This window comes from Rana temporaria, chromosome 9 (genome assembly GCF_905171775.1).
Source record: "Rana temporaria chromosome 9, aRanTem1.1, whole genome shotgun sequence".
NCBI classification, from domain to species: Eukaryota; Metazoa; Chordata; class Amphibia; order Anura; family Ranidae; genus Rana; species Rana temporaria.
In genome coordinates this window covers 171721280-171742164 of record NC_053497.1, presented here as the reverse complement: position 1 = coordinate 171742164, position 20885 = coordinate 171721280, and the positions used below count along the sequence as shown (strand labels likewise).

General features: G+C 46.8%; 1 protein-coding gene and 2 non-coding genes across 3 annotated transcripts in view; 2 read left to right on the top strand and 1 right to left on the bottom strand.

Moving 5' to 3' along the window:
• The window catches only part of SRPX2 (sushi repeat containing protein X-linked 2), a 101679-nt gene that overhangs the window by 78907 nt on the left and 1887 nt on the right, over positions 1-20885 (top strand). Inside the window, exons 6-10 of the mRNA XM_040325018.1 lie at positions 3762-3888; positions 6821-6942; positions 11829-12008; positions 17329-17462; positions 20357-20478. Coding sequence (XP_040180952.1) covers positions 3762-3888; positions 6821-6942; positions 11829-12008; positions 17329-17462; positions 20357-20478 — 685 coding nt within the window. The remainder of the gene's footprint in view (positions 1-3761; positions 3889-6820; positions 6943-11828; positions 12009-17328; positions 17463-20356; positions 20479-20885) is intronic.
• TRNAV-UAC lies at positions 881-953 on the bottom strand. Its single transcript has one exon. It is a non-coding gene; the product is annotated as a tRNA-Val (tRNA).
• Positions 10086-10159, top strand: TRNAN-GUU. Its single transcript has one exon. It is a non-coding gene; the product is annotated as a tRNA-Asn (tRNA).

The window sequence follows — 20885 nt, the reverse complement described above, 5'->3', positions numbered from 1 at the left end:
CTTTTTGTAGCTGCTGACTTTTAATAAACTTAAAAAAAGGCTGGAACACCCCTTTAAAGACTCTGGCCCAGATTCAAGTAGCAATTGTGCCTGTGTAACCATAGGTTACACAGCGCAATTGCTTACTTGCCCCGGCGTTGCGAATGCTCCTGATTCAAGAACATCGTAACGCCGACTGCAGCCTAAAATCTGCGTGGCATAAGGCTCTTATGCCACGCATATCTAGGCTGCATTCTTGCGATGACCGCTAGGGGGCGCTCCCATTGTGGTCCGCGTATAGTATGCAAATTGCATACTAACACCGATTCACAATGTTGCGCGAGCCCTGCGTACGCAATTTACGTTGTTTCCGTACGGCGTGTTTAGCGTAAGGCTGCCCCTTCTAATAGCAGGGGCAGCCAATGCTAAAGTATACCCGTTGTTCCCGCGTCGCGTCGTTCGAATTTTACGTAATTTGCGTAAGTGATTCGTGAATGGCGCTGGACGCCATTCACGTTCACTTTGAAGCAAATGACATCCTTGCGACGTCATTTGCCGCAATGCACGTCGGGAAAGTTTCCCGATGGAGCATGCGCTCTACGCTCGGCGCGGGAGCGCGCCTAATTTAAATGATTCCTGCCCCCTACGAGATCATTTACATTAGGCGCCCTTACGCAGGGCAAGTTTACACAGCGCACACGCAATTTACGGAGCTACTGCTCCGTGAATCGCGGGTAGCACAGTAAATTTGCGGGGGCGCAGGGCAAAAACGCTGCCCTGTGCCTCCGTAAATAAGGGGCAAATCTACCTGAATCCGGGCCTCTATTGCTTGCCTTTGTGTTGTGTGGGGCATGTTCCAACGCCTGAATTTCAGTAATTATCTGATCTCATGTTACAAAAATGGTTCCACTGGGGGTCGAACCCAGGACCTTCTGCGTGTAAAGCAGACGTGATAACCGCTACACTATGGAACCTACACAAAATCTTGAGACTTTTTTTAAATATGAAGGTTTGAAGAGTACAGAAGGCCTAGCTCCTGTAGGTCAACCTAGGACTTTTTGGTGTTTTTTGCGTATTATGGGTCGTAGATATCAGTAATGGAAACAGGGGCATCAATATGTAAAAGGACAGTAATGGCAATGATTTCCAGAAGTCTCATCCAACATTTTACCTGTCTCTTAGGCCCCCTTCACATTGGACCTGTAGCCGCGGTGGCGGTATAGCGCCGCTATACCACCGGGATTGCCACGGGAATCAGCCGCTAGCGGTGCGGTATTAACCCCCGCTAGCAGCCGATAGTGTTGCTCACGAATATTCGTATTGCGAATATTCGGCTCGAATATGGCATATTCGAGTATTCGCGAATATCTCGAATTTCGCGGCCAATATTCGCTATTCCGAATATTTGCATTTTTTCAATTTTATTTTTAAAACAGATCACATTCTATCGACGTCTAAAAGCATTGCTGGTATGATTAGAGACCCTGGGCCGAGTAGCTAAGCTGAGGCGATCCTTTTATGTTGCCTAATATTCGCAATCGCGAATATTCGATTTCCGAATATTGGCGAATACTTTCTCCGCTCTTCTTTTGCATCAGAGCCAATCAGAGTTCTCCTACCACAGTTATCAAAAATTCGCAATCATTTTCGCATTAGCGAAATTTCGCAATTTTTTTTTTTTTTTTATAAAATATCACGAATATTCGATTTTAGCGAATATTTTTACGAATATTCTTCTATATATTCGTGATATATCGCAAAATCGAATATGGCGTATTCCGCTCAACACTAGCGGTCGATAAAGGGTTAATACCGCCCGAGGCGCATTGCGGGCGGTTATGCCGCGGTTTCCCATTGTTTTCAATGGAAAGGAGCGGTATACACGCCGCACCTCTCACGGCTCCAAAGATGCTGCTGACAGGAGATTTTTTGGTCTCCCGCCAGCACATCGCCTCAGTGTGAAAGCCCTCCAGCTTTCACATTGAGGTTGCTGGGCAGGAGTTTTTCAGGCGGTATAGCAGCGCTATTTTTAGCGCTGTACCGCCTGAAAAAATCCTCAATGTGAAAGGGGTCTTATGGTCTCTTGCAGTATGTCTCCAACCACACTTGCATGTCTTTAGTCATTGCCATTGTGGGTCGACTCGTGATGTTAGGGGCTACAGATGAGATGCCATGTACCCACACCTCCCAACTTTCTGAGATGGGAATGAGGGACACCTATCAGCAAAAGTATCCAGGCAAAGGACACACCCCTTGCCACACCCCCTTAAAGGAGAATTGTACAAAAAAAAATAAGATTGGTGTGCTTTTTTTACTACTACTATTCATTTATATTGACTTTTGGAATTTACAAATGCAGCAATTTAGAAATCAGATGAAAGGTTTAGCGCTGGGAAACACGTTTTGATAGATAAAAAGTGCATTTTGTATATGGATTAAACTATATGGATTAAAACAAAATGAGGGACAAATGAGTAGGAAAGAGGGACAGAGGGACATTGCTTCAAATCAGGGACAGTTCCTTTGAAATCAGGGACAGTTGGGAGGTATGCATGTACCTAGTAAGTCATATGATGATTTGAATCCTATACAAAGCACTGCAAAACACCTGCTGAATCATATAGAAGTTTTATAAACCTCAGATGGTAACTTGAGTGGACTGAGTGCCCCAGAGGATGTCATTTGTGTGACGAAACGCGCGTCGGGAGAGGAGACATGCTGACGTGTGGCGTTACGGTCCTGAGTGGACGGGCGTTCGAGTAAGCCGGCCGGCTTTACCAATTTTTTATCCCATGCCTTTATGAAGATAACCTCTTGTAAGTGTTTTTATCCATTAAATTCACCATTGATTTTACAGTACTTCACTATTGTGAGTCTATTGCTTTTTCCGGGGTCTACATTATCGGCAACGCTGTGCCTGGAGGATTCATAGCGTAGCGGTGTTTGTTGCAGTCCCATTACAAAGACCCGGGCTGGGGTTTACAGCCGCAAGCTGGTTATGCTTGCCATCTGGTAAGCCTGCATCCCTTATGGTGATCTCTGTCGGTGGTGGTTTCTCGTTATGATTCACATTTGGAACAATTCTACTGCACTTATTGTTTGAACATTCTTGATCAATAGGACTTTTATTTGCCTATGTGGTTTATGTTCGAATTTACCCAATTTGTGATTCACATATTTGGACACTGCTATTTTTCATACAATTTTTATTTATATATGATCAATTTCTATATATGTATCAATTCATTATATCTGGTATAGTTTTATAATTAGCGCAACTATAATCCTTTCTTGTACTTCTGGTGTGTATATCACTCTTTAGTTGCAGCTTATGTAGGGTTATTTAGCGCGGTAACTCCTTTTTTTTGTAACCGCGGTGTAAACCCAGCCTGAGGCCCCGTACACACGACCGAGTTTCTCGGCAGAATTCAGCCAGAAACTCGGTCAGAGCTGGATTCTGCCGAGAAACTCGGTCGTGTGTACACTTTTCAGCGAGGAACCCGTCGGGCCGAAAAGAGAACATGTTCTCTATTTCCTCGTTGTTCAATGAGGAAAGTCGGCCCGCCGAGCTCCTCGGCGGCTTCCACACTGAACTCGCCGAGGAACTCGATGTGTTTGGCACGTCGAGTTCCTCGGTCGTGTGTACGGGGCCTAATAGTAGAAGGCTGTTTACATTTTACAGTCTAGAGCTTGTTAACTTCTACTAAGAGCTTTGTAAAGTCTGGACCTTTATCTAGGATCAGAGCTGGCTTCGAGAATCTAATTTCATTGTTTTCCATCAGATGTGGATCCACCTAAAATTCAGTGCCCGCCTTCCCGAACAAAAGTTGCAGAGCCAGGAAAGTTAACGGCCGTGGTGTACTGGGGAAGCCCATTGGTGAAGGATACGGCTGATGGTGCAATCGCAAGGTAAGAACCAACAGTCAAAACAAGAATAGAACTACATTTCGTTTTTATTTTGTTACATGGTTTTGGACCATGTTTTATAGTTTTTTCCCCTTCCTCTGGATCAACTGTGTGTGTAGGGTTTCTATATATAAAGGATATATATATACCCTGTTTCTCCGAAAATAAGACCTAGCGTGAGTTTCTGGGATGGCTGCAATATAAGCCCTACCCCAAAAATAAGCCCTAGTTAAAGTCCTTGTAAAAACATATAATCCGTTCTGTAAAAAGATGATATAATGTGCAGTGTGTCTCCCTTTTGTAACTTAATTGTGGAAAATACCTTATTTACAACAGCACTGCTGGGCGCTCATGTGACCCGCCGGAGCTCTTCTCCTCTCCTCCCGACTGATGTCAGCTGTTTTTTTTTTTCAATAAAACTTTATTAAGCCCCTACCCACTGCAGTACTCAGAGTGGGGCTGACATCATTGAGGATCTTGGCCCCTCCCTCTGCAGTATTTTGAGTAGGGAAGAAGAGCTCCAGCGGGTCACGTGAGCGGCACTGTAAATAAGGTATTTTCCACAATAATGTTACACAAGGAGACACACTGCACATGATATTATCTTTTTACAGAACAGATTACATCATTTTATAAGGTCTTTAAATGCTGACTCCAGAGCTGACAGGGGGAGAAACTTTTTTGTACATACCATAAATAAATAAGACATCCCCTGAAAATAAGCCCTATTGTGTTTTTTGTAGCCAGAATTAATATAAGACCCGGTCTTATTTTTGGGGAAACACGGTATATATTTTTTTCCCCCGCTATTCTCAACCAGGGTTCCGTGGTACCCCAGCATTCCTCCAGAGATAGCTAGTGGTTCATAGACCTTCCATCTGATGGTGCCTGCATGGTTCCAGGGCCAATGCTTTGGCAAAACTAGAAGCATGACCCAATTATATTTTTAGCGATCTGTAAAGCCTGGTACACACGATCGGATTTTCCGTACTCAAAGCGTAGGACTTTTGTCCGAAGGGTGCTGGCCATGAACTTGTCTTGCATACCAACGGCAAAGAATTGTTGGCCAACAAACACAAAACTAAGTGTTTTTTTCAGCTCTTTAGCGCCACCCTTTGGGCAACTTCTGCTAATGTTGTCTTATGGTTGGCATTGCTTCTGAGCATGCGTGTTTGTACTTTTGAATTTTTTCCCCGACGGACACACGATCAGATAATCCGACATCAAACATACGTTGTCGGAAAATTTTAAAGCATGCTATCCAACATTTGTTATCGAAAATTCTGACAACAATTTTCTGATGGAGCATACAAATGGTCAGATTATCCGACAACATCCTGCCATCCCACAATTCCCGTTGGAAAATCCGATCATGAGTATGGACCTAAATGGTGACATTCTGACCACCACTATAAGGAGAATGGTTCCTACTGACCGCCATTTTCCCCATTAACTCCCAATAAATTGGTTTTAGTAAGGGTTCCCAAAGAGCAGACATTTTTGTTTAAGGGTTCCTCTGGGGTAAAAATGTTGACAAAGGCTGAACTAGATGGACCTGTGCTTTTTTTAACCTGACAAACTATGTAACTACAGTGGGGCAAAAAAGTATTTAGTCCCCACCAATTGTGCAAGTTCTCCCACTTAAAAAGATGAGAGAGGCCTGTAATTGTCATCATAGGTATACCTCAACTATGAGAGACAAAGGGCCAGATCCACGTACAGCGGCGCATTATTCCGCCGGGTGTAGCGTATCCAAGATACACTACACCGCCGTAACTTACTTTTTTTTTTTGGAATCCTCAAAGAATTCGCGCCGTAAGTTACGGCGGCGTAGTGTATCTTTGGCGGCATAAGGGCGCGGAATTCAAATGGATGTGATGGGGGCATGTTTTATGTAAATACGTCGTGACCCGACGTAAACAACGTTTTTTTTTTACGGCGCATGCGCCGTCCGTGGGGGTATCCCAGTGCGCATGCTCGAAATTAAACCGGAACAAGCCAATGCTTACGACGGTGACGTCATTCTACGCAAATCCCTATTTGCGAACGACTTAAGCAAACAACGTAAAAAATAAAAAATGCGAGGCGGGAACGACGGCCATACTTAACATTGAGTACGCCACCATATAGCAGGGGTAACTATACGCCAGAAAAAGCCGAATGCAAACGACGTAAAAAATTGCGCCGGCCGGACGTACGTTCGTGGATCGCCGTAACTAGCTAATTTGCATACTCAACGCAGAAATCGACGGAAACGCCACCTAGCGGCCGCCGAAAAAATGCACCTAAGATCCGACGGCGTACTAAGACGTACGCCTGTCGGATCGATCCGAGATGCAGTCGTATCTTGTTTTGTGGATACAAAACAAAGATACGACGCGCAAAATTTGAAATTACGCGGCAAATCTGGTCTGAAATTCTGACCATCAAGAATGCGGTGACGTACAAGACGTACGACGAGCCGAGATCAATGACGTTCAATAGGCAGTTTGGCTCTTCTGCTGGATTCAGAGCATGCGTGTTTTTTTGCACGTTGGAATTGCATACAGACGAGCTGATTTTCCGATAGAAACTTTTTCCATCGAAATACGACTGCATCTCCTATTTCCCGGGGGCCCCATAATCTCCTTTTGCCCAGGGGGCCCCATGAGCTGTCAGTCCGCCCCTGGCTGGAGCTCTCCTATAGCTGCAGGAGAGGTGTGAGGGCCACATGAAATGGCCTTGAGGGCCGGATTCGGCCCGCGGTCCTTGTGTTTGACACCTCTCTAGCCGGTGGCATCAATTTTTTATTGTATCCGACACCATCATGTATGTATTCCGCCAACCCATAATCTTTCTGGCAGATAAGATTATTAACCATCTTATTACTGCCATACAGAAGGTAGGTGGATGTGGCTTTCCGGGACGCCTTTTAAAAATTGTTTTATAATTCCAGAGTCCTTCGCCGAGGCCAAGAACCCGGCTCTGAATTTCCAGAAGGGGAACACATCATCCGATACACCGCCTATGATCGGGCGTACAACCGGGCAAGCTGCAAATTTGTAATAAAAGTTCAAGGTAAGATTCAGCCATAGTAATGGAGAGAGAAGGAGAGAAATCCCTCGTAATTTCAATAATATGTGACAGCTACGTTCACTGATGTGGACTACAGAATTAATCATATAAAACATATATACCATTTTTATTGTCCAATTTGAACTTGCATGGATTTCTTACAGAATAAAACAGCTATTAAAGAGTATTGTAGCACCCTACTAGAAAGGCTGCTAGGTCTACAAAAGATCTGGGGCTAGAGCCCATAGCAGCGAAGTAAAGAAAGTCATACGCTTGGGCGGGCATACACATGTATATAATATATGTGTGTGTGTGTGTGTGTGTGTGTGTGTGTGTATATATATATATTTTTTTATATTTATTACAGTATATATTATCATTACATCAGGGTCCCCAGAGAGTCTCCCCCTTACATCAGGGTCCCCAGAGAGTTTCCCCCTTACATCAGGGTCCCCAGAGAGTCCCCCCCTTACATCAGGGACCCCAGAGAGCCTCCCCCTTACATCAGGGTCCCCAGAGAGCCTCCCCCTTACATCAGGGTCCCCAGAGAGCCTCCCCCTTACATCAGGGTCCCCAGAGAGCCTCCCCCTTACATCAGGGTCCCCAGAGAGCCTCCCCCTTACATCAGGGTCTCCAGAGAACCTCCCCACTTTGCATCAGGGTCCCCAGAGAGACTTCATCTTGCATCAGGGTCCCCAGAGAGCCCCCCACCTTGCATCAGGGTCCCCAGAGAGCATCCAACTTACATCAGTGTCCCCAGAGAGCCCCCCCACACTTACATCAGTGTCCCCAGAGAGCCCTCCCCTTACATCAGGGTCCCCAGAGAGCCCCCCAACTTGCATCAGGGTCCCCAGAGAGCCTTCACCTTGCATCAGGGTCCCCAGAGAGCCATAATCTTGCATTAGGGTCCCCAGAGAGCCCCCCACTTACATCAGTGTCCCCAAAGAGCCCTCCCCCTTGCATCAGGGTCCCCAGAGAGCCTCCCCCTTGCATCAGGGTCCCCAGAGAGCCCCCCCACTTACATTTGGGTCCCCAGAGAGCCTCCTTCTTACATCAGGGTCCCCAGGGAGCCCCCTATACATCAGGGTCCCTAGAGAACCTCCCTTCTTACATCAGGGTACCCAGAGAAGCTCCCCCTTACATCAGGGTCCCCAGAGAGCCCTCTATACATCAGGGTCCCCAGAGATGCTCCCCCTTACATCAGGGTCCCCAAAGAGCCCCACATTATATCAGAGTCCCCAGAGAGCCCCACATTACATCAGAGTCCCAAGAGAACCTCCTCCCTTGCATCAGGGTCCCCAGAGAGCCCCCCACGTACATCAGGGTGCCCAGAGAGCCCCTCCTTAACTCAGAGACCCCAGAGAGCCTATACCTTACATCAGGTGCCCAGAGAGCACTTCCTTACATCAGGTCCCCGGAGAGCACTTCCTTACATCAGGGTCACCAGAGAGAGGGCGGGCAGTGAGAGATGATGTCATCTCTCTGCTCTTTCACCCACCCGCTGGCCTCTTGGCCGGCTCTCCTGTGCTGCCCCCCGCACTTGTTGCCCGGCTGCAGAGAGGCCATGTCCCAGTGCAGAGACTCTGGGCTAAGGGCCCCAGATTCAGGGGAATAACCCCAGAAGCCACCCCCTAGAGATGCCACTGGCTGCTAGTTAGGTTAGGCAACAGTAGTGCACCCTCTTAAGTGTTGCAGATTAACTGGATTCCCCCACTCCTGCACAGCCATGTACACCAAATTTTTCACAGGTACTCCAGAATCCGAGAAAAGTCTGTGACTTTGTTTTTGTTATTTATTAAGGGTTAATAATTTGGATAGGGATGGGAGATTATAGGATGCCCACTTGGTTTCAGAAAAACGTAGGCAACAACTTCGGGGACATCTTCCTATATACAGTCTCCTTGACACTCCTCCTGCACTCCACTTGCTTGCAGTTTCCAGCTAGATCACTTTTGATGGATCTGACAGGCACTGTCAGATTTAGCAATGGCCCTTGGCAGGAACTCAAAGCCCCTTGTTGTGTAGCAAAATACAGTTATCAGCTTGTACTTTCCCTCCTGTGGCTACTGATTCCAGCACCACCTCTTCAGGCACCGCTAACCCACCTGGCTGCAGCTGCCCCATTCACTAGCCCTCCAGGCTAACTTTCCTCTACAGCCCTCTAGACTCAAGCCCTGTACACACGGTAAGAATCCCGTCGGATTCTGCATATCGCGGCTCCGGCGCTGTGACTGGCCGGAGCCGCAATGACGTCACTCCTGCACATGAGAGCGGGTGCCGCCACTAATGGCATGATCGCTGTTAGAAGCGGCACGCTCAGTGCACCTGCGCATCGTTGTCTACCGCGCGTGCGCCGTAGACATCGGTGCCTTTCCTTTTGCAAATATCTCCTGTAGGTTTAGGATCTATTTGTTGCACATACAGGTAAGCCTTAATCTAGGCTTACCTGTATGTTAAAGTGGTCTATAAGGGTTTACAACCATTTTAACACACCTGCTCCCCATTCACACCTGAGACCTTGTAACATTAACGAGTCACATGACACCAGGGAGGGAAAATAGCTAGTTGGGGCCAATTTGGATATTTTCACTTAGGGGTGTACTCACTTTTGTTGCCAGCGGTTTAGACATTATTGTCTGTGTGTTGAGTTATTTTGAGGGGACAGCAAATTTACACTGTTATACAAGCTGTACACTCACTACACAACATTGTAGCAAAGTGTCATTTCTTCAGTGTTGTCACATGAAAAGATAGAAGAAAATATTTACAAAAAATTTGACTTATATAGCATTAACAGTTTGCCAAGTGCTTTATTATTATAATTAATAATATTATTCTTCTTCACATTTTATATAGTACCAACGTATTGCCAAGAGATTTATTATTATTATTATTATTATTATTATTATCATTCAGGACTTTCTATAGCACCAACAGTTTGCTAAGTGCTTTACAAAATACTCTTTTAAAATATATATATAGTAAGTGTAATTTTATTCCCTGCAAAAATGTTCTTTAAAATAATGTAGGTACAGTAGATTAATAAAATTGCATTGTTAATTTTAAGTAAATATAAATACAAATAATTGCACATTCCACAGTAGCTTTGTAAACAAGACACAAAGCTCTGACTAAAGAGTAAACAAGTCTCTGTGGCGCAATCGGTTAGCGCGTTCGGCTGTTAACCGAAAGGTTGGTGGTTCAAGCCCACCCAGGGACGGGTGAATTTTTTTCCCCCCCTTGAGAGAGGTCTGATGTTTCAATTGAGGCAAGGGCATAAAATGCCACTGCTCACTTCTATCGTAACCACTTGCCGACCAGCCCACGCACTTTTACGTGGACAAAATGGCACGGACAGGCAGAAGGGCGTACAGGTACGTCCCCTTTAAATTGCCGCTGTGTGGTCACATGCGCCGCAGCGCACACAAGCTCTGTGACTGGTCTCGTGGATCCGATCGTCGCCGGTGTCCCGCGATCGGATGACAGAGCTGAAGAACGGGGAGGTGTTGTGTGTACATCTCCCCGTTCTGCCTAGTGACACGGTCACTGATCATGTTCCCTGTCATCGGGTACAGCGATCAGTGATGTGACACAGCAAGCCACGCCCGCTGACAGTAAGAGTCAATCAATAGGTCACACTTCATCCCTTCAGCGCCCCCTACAGGCTAACCCCTTCACTGCCAGTGTAATTTTTACAGTAATCAGTATAGCACTAATCGCTGTTAAAATGACAATGGTCCCAAAATGGTGTCAAAAGTGTCCGATGTGTCCGCCATAATGTCGCAGTCACAATAAAAATCGCAGATCGCCACAATTACTAGTAAAAAAAAAAAAAAAATTATTAATAAAAATACAATAAATCTATCCCGTATTTTGTAGACGTTCTAACTTTTGTCCAAACAATCAATAAACGCTTATTGCGATTTTTTTTTTTAACAAAAATAGGTAGAAGAATACGTATCTGCCTAAACTGAGAAAAAAAAAAAGTTTTTTTATATATTTTTTGGGGGATATTTATTATATCAAAAAGTAAAAAATATTGCATTTTTTTCAAAATTGTCGCTGTATTTTTGTTTGTAGCGCACAAAATAAAAAGCGCAGAGGTGATCAAATACCACCAAAAGAAAGCTCTATTTGTGGAAAAAAAAAACGACCCCAATTTTGTTTGGGAGCCACGTCGCACGACCACGCAATTGTCAGTTAAAGCGACGCAGTGCCGAATCGCATAAGGGGGCCTGGTCCTTTACCTGCATTTTGGTCCGGGTCTTAATACTTTACAGACTGTATTTTAAAAGGAAAACATTTTTGTCTTTACAACCCCTTTAACTTTCTTCATCTGCAGATCAGAGTTCATCTTTTTGATCTGTAGATGAAAAACACAAAAAGTTACAAAGGATACAATGTTTCAATGTAACTTTCTGTATTCACAGCTGAGCAACTTTGTTGATAAACATTGCCAGACTGCTTCCTTTTTTTTATTATTTTCACAGCTCCTGCTGCCCCAACCTTCTCTGTGCACTCTTCAATGCAGCTATGATTAATCAGAGCTGAATTGCATTGTACTGGGATAGGGGAAATCCTGACAGCAGAGGACTGGACGTACTAGACACGCCCTATGTACAATGACGGCATGTTTTTGGAAGTGTCCAGAGTCTGCAACTGGTTCTATACCAGGGATCCTCAAACTGCGGCCCTCCAGCTGTTGCGAAACTACATATCCCATGAGGGATGACACAGATATGACTAGGCATGATGGGAATTGTAGTTCCTGAACAACTGGAGGGCCATAGTTTGAAGACCCATGTTCTATGCAATGCAAGTAACAATAAGGTCCTAATATGAGTACAAAAAAGATAATTGTCAGCTCTGTGGTTTTCTTTGTCCCGCAGTGAAGAGATGCCCGGTACTCACTCCTCCGCTCCATGGCTACATTACCTGTAGTGGTGCAGGAAATAATTATGGATCCACCTGCGAGTATCACTGCGAAGGAAGCTATGAACGCCAGGGGCCGGCGCTCAGAGTGTGCCAGTTCAGCGGGCAATGGGCCGGAGCACCAGCTACTTGTACCCGTAAGTACTCTATGCAAGCCTTGGTTGTACACCTTCTATAACACGATTCTTCCTCCTAGAGGCACATTACTTTTCAGGAACCCAGGAATGCGTATTTGGGTGTGGACCTTTAGGCTAAATCTGCTGTAAGCAGGGCCACCGTCAGGGGGGTACAGGCATTACACCTGTAAGGGGCCCAATGGTCCCCAGGGGCCCGACTGGCCCCCTCCTGTGTTTTTTTGCATTACACCTGTAAGGGGCACGATGGTCCCCAGGGGCCCGTCTGGCCTCCCTCCTGTTTTTTTATTTAATTTTTTTTTGCATTACACCTGTAAGGAGCCTGATGGTCCCCAGGGCCCCTAACAGGCCCGGCTGGCCCCCTCCCAGTTTTTATTTATTTATCTTTTAGCTAAATCTGCTGTAAGCAGGGCCGCCGTCAGGGGGGTACAGGCATTACAACCGTAAGGGGCCTAATGGTCCCCAGGGGCCCGACTGGCCCCCCTCCTGTGTTTTTTTTTGCATTACACCTGTAAGGTGCCCGATGGTCCCCAGGGGCATGACTGGCCCCCTCCCGTTTTATTTTTTATTTTTTGCATTACACCTGTAAGGGGCCTGATGGTCCCCAGGGGCCCGACTGGCCCCCCTCCCGTTTTTTTTTGCATTACACCTGTAAGGGGCACGATGGTCCCCAGGGCCCCTAACAGGCCCGGCTGGCCCCCCTCCCAGTTTTTATTTATTTATCTTTTGCATTACACCTGTAAGGGACCCGATAGTCCCCAGGGCCTCCTACAGGCCTGGCCGGCCCCCTCCGTTTTTTTTTTTTTTTGCATTACACCTGTAAGGGGCCTGATGGTTCCCAGGTACCCCCCCCCCCCCCCCCCCACCGCTTATCTCGCATCAGGCGAGAGGAGAGAAGAGATTACACTTTTCGTCAGCACACCCCCCCCCCACCCCTGGTTCTCTGCTCCAGGGGGGCCCTGCCTAAAGCTATGTAAGGGGCCCCAAAATTTGTGATGGCTGCCCTGGCTGTAAGCACCCATACTTTGCCTGTCCTAAAGTGCCGCACAAACTGCTGGTGCTGTATAAAACCTTTATAATAAAAAAATTATAATAATAACACCTTTCTCTCCAACCATCACCTATCCCTTTCCATCTCCCTCATACTTAAAAGAGAAGAGAGGGCCGGAGTAAAATAAAGAATGAAATAGACAGAGGGCCAGCATGACAGGGGGCGGGAGCGGCCGGTGACTTTTCCTCAATGTTCCCCTAACGGGGAAGTTCCTTCACTGACTGCGCAGGCGCAAACTTCCCGACGGAAATCTCCGAATTTCGCCCGGCATCCAGGCTCATTCTTTAACATCCCCGTGAATTGGAGGATGTTAAAAAAAGAGCCAGGAGGCCGAGCGAGCGGAGCGCGCTCTGACGTGAGGCCGACTGGCCACTTACCTCGAAATCCACGTCGCCCTGGATGCCGGCCGCGGTTCGGGGATTTCCGTCAGCAAGTTTGCGCCTGCGCAGTCCTTGAAGGAACTTTCCCGATAGCTGGAACCGTCTCAGCACATCAGTTTGCGCATGCGCTTGAACTTCCACGATAGCTGGAACCAGCACGGCAGATCACCGGCACAGGCTTTCAGTGGATCGTTGGGAGGCTGTAGGCGGCCCCATGATTTTGAACAGCAGCCCCTTCTCCAGCAGGTGCTGTCATCTTCCGGGATTGCTGGGAATTACACGCTGGGCTAAAATGAGGATAGCGGTTAACAAATTGTGGTACTTCAGATCCAACAATGCAATTTATATTTGAAGTGCCCCACCAGCTGTCCACCTAATCCCCCCATGAGGCCGCAGTAATGGCATATTCACTGTATGGATGCGCTTCCATTTCTGTTATCACGGCTTAAAGCGGGATTAGCGGCAACGTTTATAGAGCAGATAAGATAAGAACATATTTTTAAGTCATGCCATTAGAGGTTTTATTAATTGTTTTGTTCCATCCAATATACGGTGTACACCACTGGGACAGGCATTTGCAATGTAAAAGGTTGTAATGCTATTACCAATTTTCTATTTTATAAAACGATTAAAATCATTTTGTAATAAATAAGTGCAAAAATACCATCAGACACCAGAGAGGCCATCCAATTTAAACTGTCTGTACTGATATAAACAGTAGAGGCTAGAAAATGGACAGCCACACTCCAAAAAAACTTTTGGTTGTCTTTATTGTAAAACAAATGGAAAATGCACTACAAAATGCAGCAAAAAATAGGGATAGCCGCCTACGCGTTTCACACTATAGATCAGTGCTTAGTCATGGCAGCCATGCCTAAGCACTGATCTATAGTGTGAAACGCGTAGGCGGCTATCCCTATTTTTTGCTGCATTTTGTAGTGCATTTTCCATTTGTTTTGCAATAAAGACAACCAAAAGTTTTTTTGGAGTGCGGCTGTCCATTTTCTAGCCTCTACGATTTGCCTTGTGCATTGCCGGCACCCTTGATTTCCTGAGAAGTTATTGATTGCTCAGCATACCCACCTGGAGCGGTGACTCCCTTCTTCTGTACTGATATAGTCCACCCTATCAGACACCAGAGAAGCCATCCATTTTGAACTGTCTGTATGTGTAGGGTCTACCCCATCAGAAAACAGAGAAGCCACCCATTTCTAACTTTCTGTACAGTAATGGTATACTTTCTAAACAAAGGGCCAGTTCACAGTCCTTTAGACCAGGGGTCTCAAACTCAAATTACCTGAGGGCCGCAAGACAAGTTTTCATATCCCATGGGGGGCCGCATGCAAACTTTCAAACTTCAAAAACAGTATTGGTGTCAGCGGACGCATTATTAACCCCTAGCACTGGTGTCAGCGGACACATTATTAACCCCCAGCACTGGGGTCAGCGGACACATTATTAACCCCCAGCACTGGTTCCAGCGGACACATTATTAACCCCCAGCACTGGTTCCAGCGGACACATTATTAACCCCTAGTATTGGTGTCAGCAAACGCATTATTAACCCTGACCACTGCACTGCACATGGACCACTGCACACGGACCACTGCACACGGACCACTACACTGCACACTGCCGACAGACCACTACACTGCCGACAGACCACTACACTACACACTGACAACTCACCATCATGGCACAGCACATCAAGGCTCAGAGACCAGCAAATCAGGGCACAGCACATCAGGGCACAGCACATTAGGGTACAGGACACAGCACATCAGGGCACAGCACATCAGGGCACAGCACATCAGGGCACAGCACATCAGGGTACAGGGCACAGCACATTAGGGTACAGCACATCAAGGCACAGAGCCCAGCAAATCAGGGCACATGGCACAGCACATCAGGGCACATGGCACAGCACATCAGGGTACAGGGCACAGCACATCAGGGTACAGGGAACAGCACATCAGGGTACAGGGCACAGTACATCAGGGTACAGGGCACAGCACATCAGGGCACAGCACATCAGGGTACAGGGCACAGCGCACATCAGGGCACATCAGGGTACAGGGCACAGCACATCAGGGTACAGGGCACAGCACATCAGGGTACAGGGCACAGCACATCAGGGTACAGGGCACAGCGCACATCAGGGCACAGAGCACAGCACATCAGGGTACAGGGCACAGCACATCAGGGTACAGGGCACAGTGCACATCAGGGTACAGGGCACAGCGCACATCAGGGCACAGCGCATCAGGGTACAGGGCACAGCACATCAGGGTACAGAGCCCAGCTCATCAGAGTACAGCACATAGGGGTACAGCACAACAGGCCACATCAGGGTACAGGGCACGGCACATCAGGACAGGACATATCAGGACAAGGCACATGGCACATCAGGGTACAGGACATGGCACATCAGGACAGGGCACATGGCACATCAGGTTACAGGGCACATGAAACAGCACATCAGGGTACAAAGCCCAGCAAATCAGGGTACATGGCACACATCAGGGTACATGGGCCACAATCAGAGCACAATCAGGGCACATGGGGCATATCAGGGCACAATCAGGGCACATGAGAGCATACCAGGGCACATCAGGCACAGCACATCAGTACAGGACACATGGCACATCAGGGTACAGGGCACAGGGTACCCTGATGTACAGAGCCCAGCACATCAGGGTACATGAGGCACATCAGGGTACATGGGGCACAATCAGAGCACATCAGGTCACATGAGAGCAAATCAGGGCAAAGGTCATCGTTTACTTGTTGTTTTCTTCAGATGCAGAGCAGTGCATGAAGCGTCTGTCAGAGGTTCACTTCTCTCTCATGTCACGCTGCTACTGCCCGGCGGCCCCTCCTCTCTTCTCGTCCATCCCAGATGATGTCACAAGCAAATAGGGATGAGAAGAGAGGAGGGGCCGCCGGGGAGTAGCAGCGTGACATGAGAGAGAAGTGAACCTCTGACAGACGTTTCCTGTGCTACTCTTCATGCACCTCGATCTACACTTCCGCGGTACCCGCCCTGCCTGCGGGCCATTTATTACCGGTCCGCGGGCCGGTACTTTGAGACCCCTGCTTTAGACTTTAGGTAGGCCAGACTAGGGCCATTGGGAGTAAAAAAATGTCCAGTGGGAGTAAATAATACCATATCTTTGGTGACAGTGGAAGGACGAGTTCCCCATTGTTGGTGTTAATGGAAAGAACTGATGGTGTCAGTTGGAGGAATAGTGCCCCATTGGTGTCAACAAGAATTATGCCCCATTTAAATTGGATGGAATAGTGCCCCCCAGGGCCGCAGTTTGGAGACCCCTGGTATTGTCCACCCCACCAGACACAAACTGCCTATAAGTGAATCCTCCATTGTGCAGTAACAAGCCGGTGCGAAGCTTGGCACAATAGCACATCCTTTTGGTTTACTGCAGGTGCATGGAGGTTGTAGAGCAGGGATATGCAATTAGCGGACCTCCAGCTGTTGCCAAACTACAAGTCCCATGAGGCATAGCAAGACTCTGACAGCATCAAGCATGACACCCAGAGGCAGAGGCATGATGGGACTTGTAGTTTGGCAACAGCTGGAGGTCCGCTAATTGCTTATCCCTGTTGTAGAGAGCCATCCACAGGGCCCATGAAATGGAAAAGACACATATTGAGGGTGAATGGCGCTGCTCGCCCCAATATATGCGATATGGGAGAGTTCGGGGGGAACTCTCCCATATCCACAGGGCCCCTTGGCTTCTGCCTGGGTTGCCTTCTGGATGATTTGACCGTGAACGTACTAAAAGATCCTACATCATCATTTTGTAGCCAACTTTTGATAAATGTGGACAGCTGTACTATGCCTGCATAATGTACAACATGTCTTCTTTTTCAGCTATGCAGATCAATGTCAATGTGAATTCACCTGGCGCATTTGTGGATCAGTTCTTTGAGAAGCAGCGACTGCTGATAATCTCTGCTCCCAGCGCCTCCGACCGATACTACCGACTCCAGAGCGCCGCTCTGCAGGTGGGTAAACTATTAATGATACAAATCATGGATTACACAGTATTACAGAAGAGAAACCAACACCGGTATGTCAATTATTGTCTTTGCTAGTGCTTTTAAACTCTCTACTACTTACCCTTACAAGGTTAGAATATGTACCAAATAAAAGAACAGTGCATTGATTCTTGGTACCATCACTAGTCCTTGTTTGTGGCAATATGTAGTGCTTTTTTTCATGCCGCAGTTCCCAGTAACTTTCCAATGGTGGATCGGTAGGTAGACCCAATCAGTATTGGTAACATTAAAGTGGACCTACTGTATTTATTGGGGTATAGCGCGCTCCCGCGTATAGCGTGCACCCCTAAAGTTGCCCCGAAATTCCTGTAAAAAAAATGTTATAAGATTGTATTACTTACAGTTTTGGTGTCTTGCCCAGCGTCCATCGTCCGGTCCGGCGTCCGTCTGTGGCCTCGGTGGTGTCCTCCCGGCTTCTCCAGCGCGTGCCTGAAGTCGAGTCTCCGCTTCCCGCGCTCAGTTTGAACGCCTCCGCCGACATATACCGAGTGCAGTACACTCGGGTACATTCGGCAAGGCTCGGCTTCACTCGTGCTCACGCTCTGTGACGTTTATGCGTGAGCACGAGTGAAGCCGAGCCTAGCCGAATGTACCCGAGTGTACTGCACTCGGTATATGTCGGCGCTCCATTCAAACTGAGCACGGGAAGCGGCTATTGGCGTATATCGCGCACCCACGATATTCCCCTTATCTTAAGGGGAAAAAAGTGCGCGATATACGCCGATAAATACGGTAATCTCAAAAAGTAAGGAGTTTCCTCCTTATACGGAACATTGAGATATGTTAATTATGTCTAAACAATACCCTAAAAATATTAACCTTTTGTCTTGAATTCCTCCTGAAAAATAGCAGAGGCACTTTTGCTTTGTAGCCTCATAACTGTATATCTGTAGTGTGAGATCATCCAAGGCACTGCTGCCTCTGACTGCAAGTCTCACCAGCAGCAGTGGCCCATCCTTTAGGGGAGCCTGGGCGCCACCCCCTCTCTTAACGCCACACCCTATATGCAATGGATAGGTTAATCGAACTGCCTGTACTGGCCATCCAATCTGAACTGTCTGTACCAGTATGGTCCACCCCATCAGACACCAGAGAAGCCATCCAATTGAACTGTCTTCAGTGCCGCTGATGGGGGGGGCACCAGTCCTCCTGTAGGGGGCCCAGCTACACAGGAGGGGCCCAAACAGCAGGAGGAATCAGTTTGGTTGGGCGGAGGGGCAATTGTCGAGAGATCCTGCTGGCTTTCATCTGCTGCAGGGAGAGACACAGACACAGGGCATCATTTCTGTAATTGCTCCCCCCGCACCAAACCCCCTTCCTGTTTTGCTTGCTTCTGATCCCCCCTTTACTGTGCCACACCCACCACCACACCCCCCCCACCCCATGGTACTGTCAACTTCCCTGTCCATGTAAAAAAAAATAAACATTGTAAAATAAGATAGTTTTTAAAAAATTTAAATACTTTTTTTATGTAAATAAAAATAAAATAAAAAAAGGGCTAATTCACACAGGCCCCCTACTACATTTGTGTCTGCTAATATTTTTTTTTGTGTATTTTTAGTGAAAATATTGTTTTGATATATTGGGGGGGGGGGGGGCTGCCTGGTAAGCTGTATGGGGCCCTGTAATTTCTAACAGCAGCCCTGACTGTCGTTACCGGTATGGTTCGCCCCATGGAGAGAAAGCTGTACCTGAGGACCTGCAGTGCAAGGATCTCCCTTGTCCTTCATTAGTTCTATGGATCCTCTTACTAATTTTTGAATATCAACTCACCAATCACTGGGGAGGGCTCCAATATGAGGAAGCAAAGCCCCGCTCCCTGACTAAAATGGTCCCTTCCACACAAAAACAGAGCATAGAGCAAGAGTTGGTAAGACAGTAACAGTAAAAGATCAGCTGCAGGGAAACCAAAGGTAATATTGGTGACTAGTCCTTTGACAGACTCTCTTATGTCTAAAATCATCCTATGTCCACTAGGGGCATAGGATGACTGAGAAATTATATATTGGACTAACTGAGATGGGATTATTAAGTAATTATTATCCACAATATATTCCAGGATATCTGTAAAGAACTATTTACTGTTTGTTGATTCTGAACTCAACGGGTTAATTGTAAGAGTGACTCATTCATACTGTTGGGACACATACTGTTAGATGCTAATGTCCTCACCTCCAGCCATCTGTCTGTTCTCTGTGCCAATTGACCCCGCTATTGTATGAAGATGTCCTGTGTTTACATTTATGATACTGTGTATTGTATAGCAGGAGACGTGATGTCTACTCTGAAAGGTCATATCTATGAGTCACCTAGTCTGGGTAAATGATTAGTTAATAAGCTCATGTTATTTATGTTCTGGTTACCACCCCTTTAACTCTATATAAGGTTTCATTCTTGGTTCTATTAAACACTCCATGTTCAGCAGACAAACAAGTCTCGTCTCGTTGTGTGCTTGTGAGCAGCTGGAATATCTGATATCTATATCCAGACTGATAGGAAGCGGTATATGACGGAAGCACTCAAGCGGAGTGTGGGACGTTCCGTTACAAGTCCTATGGACTTTATGTCTTTTAAACTTCACCAATACAGGTCCTCTTTAATTCTAACCACTGCAAGAAAACCACCAGCATAGAAGAAGCCTAGTGCTGTAATTTTAATGTTTTATAAAATGTGTTGTTTGACCCTGGTTCCCTTTTTTACGTTTTATGGTCTAAATTCTGAATAAATCTAGAAGAAGATTTTCCAAATCTGAAATCATAGCATAGCAGCTTTGTCATCAAGTGTGCAGCCAGAGAACTGAGACATTACTGAATCTTCAAATGTCATGTATTTAATCCTAGGGGGCGAGCTGCGGCCTGGATCAGAGACATGTCGTAGTGGTGGAGCTGGTTGGAGAGGAGCCAAGGGAAGTGGGACGGGTCAAGTCTCAGCAACTCTCCGTTGACCTCATTGAACAGCTAAGGTATCTCAATCTGTGTTTTAAAGTTCTATTTTATCAAATAAATTATATTTTATGTGTACAGGAGTATTTACCTAGATTTACACTGTACACTGATTGCTCCATTCCAGCCACTGCAGTGTGCGTGTAATACTTTGCACCGCATTAGATTGAGGAATAACTCCTATGGCAGCCACCAGTGCAGGGAGAAGGTCCTTTAGCACCCAAAGGCAAAAAGGTCAAAGTGTCCCCTCTTCCATGAGCTGGGAACTACATCAGCAGGATAGGTTGCACATCTGTTTTTTTTATTGAGGCACCCAAGGCAACAGCCTCTTCTGCCTACCATTGGCCTGGAACTGGTAGCCACATCTCAGTCCATGGCAAGTAATCAGACCCCATACCCAGTGGGTGAATTGGTAGCCATGGAGATG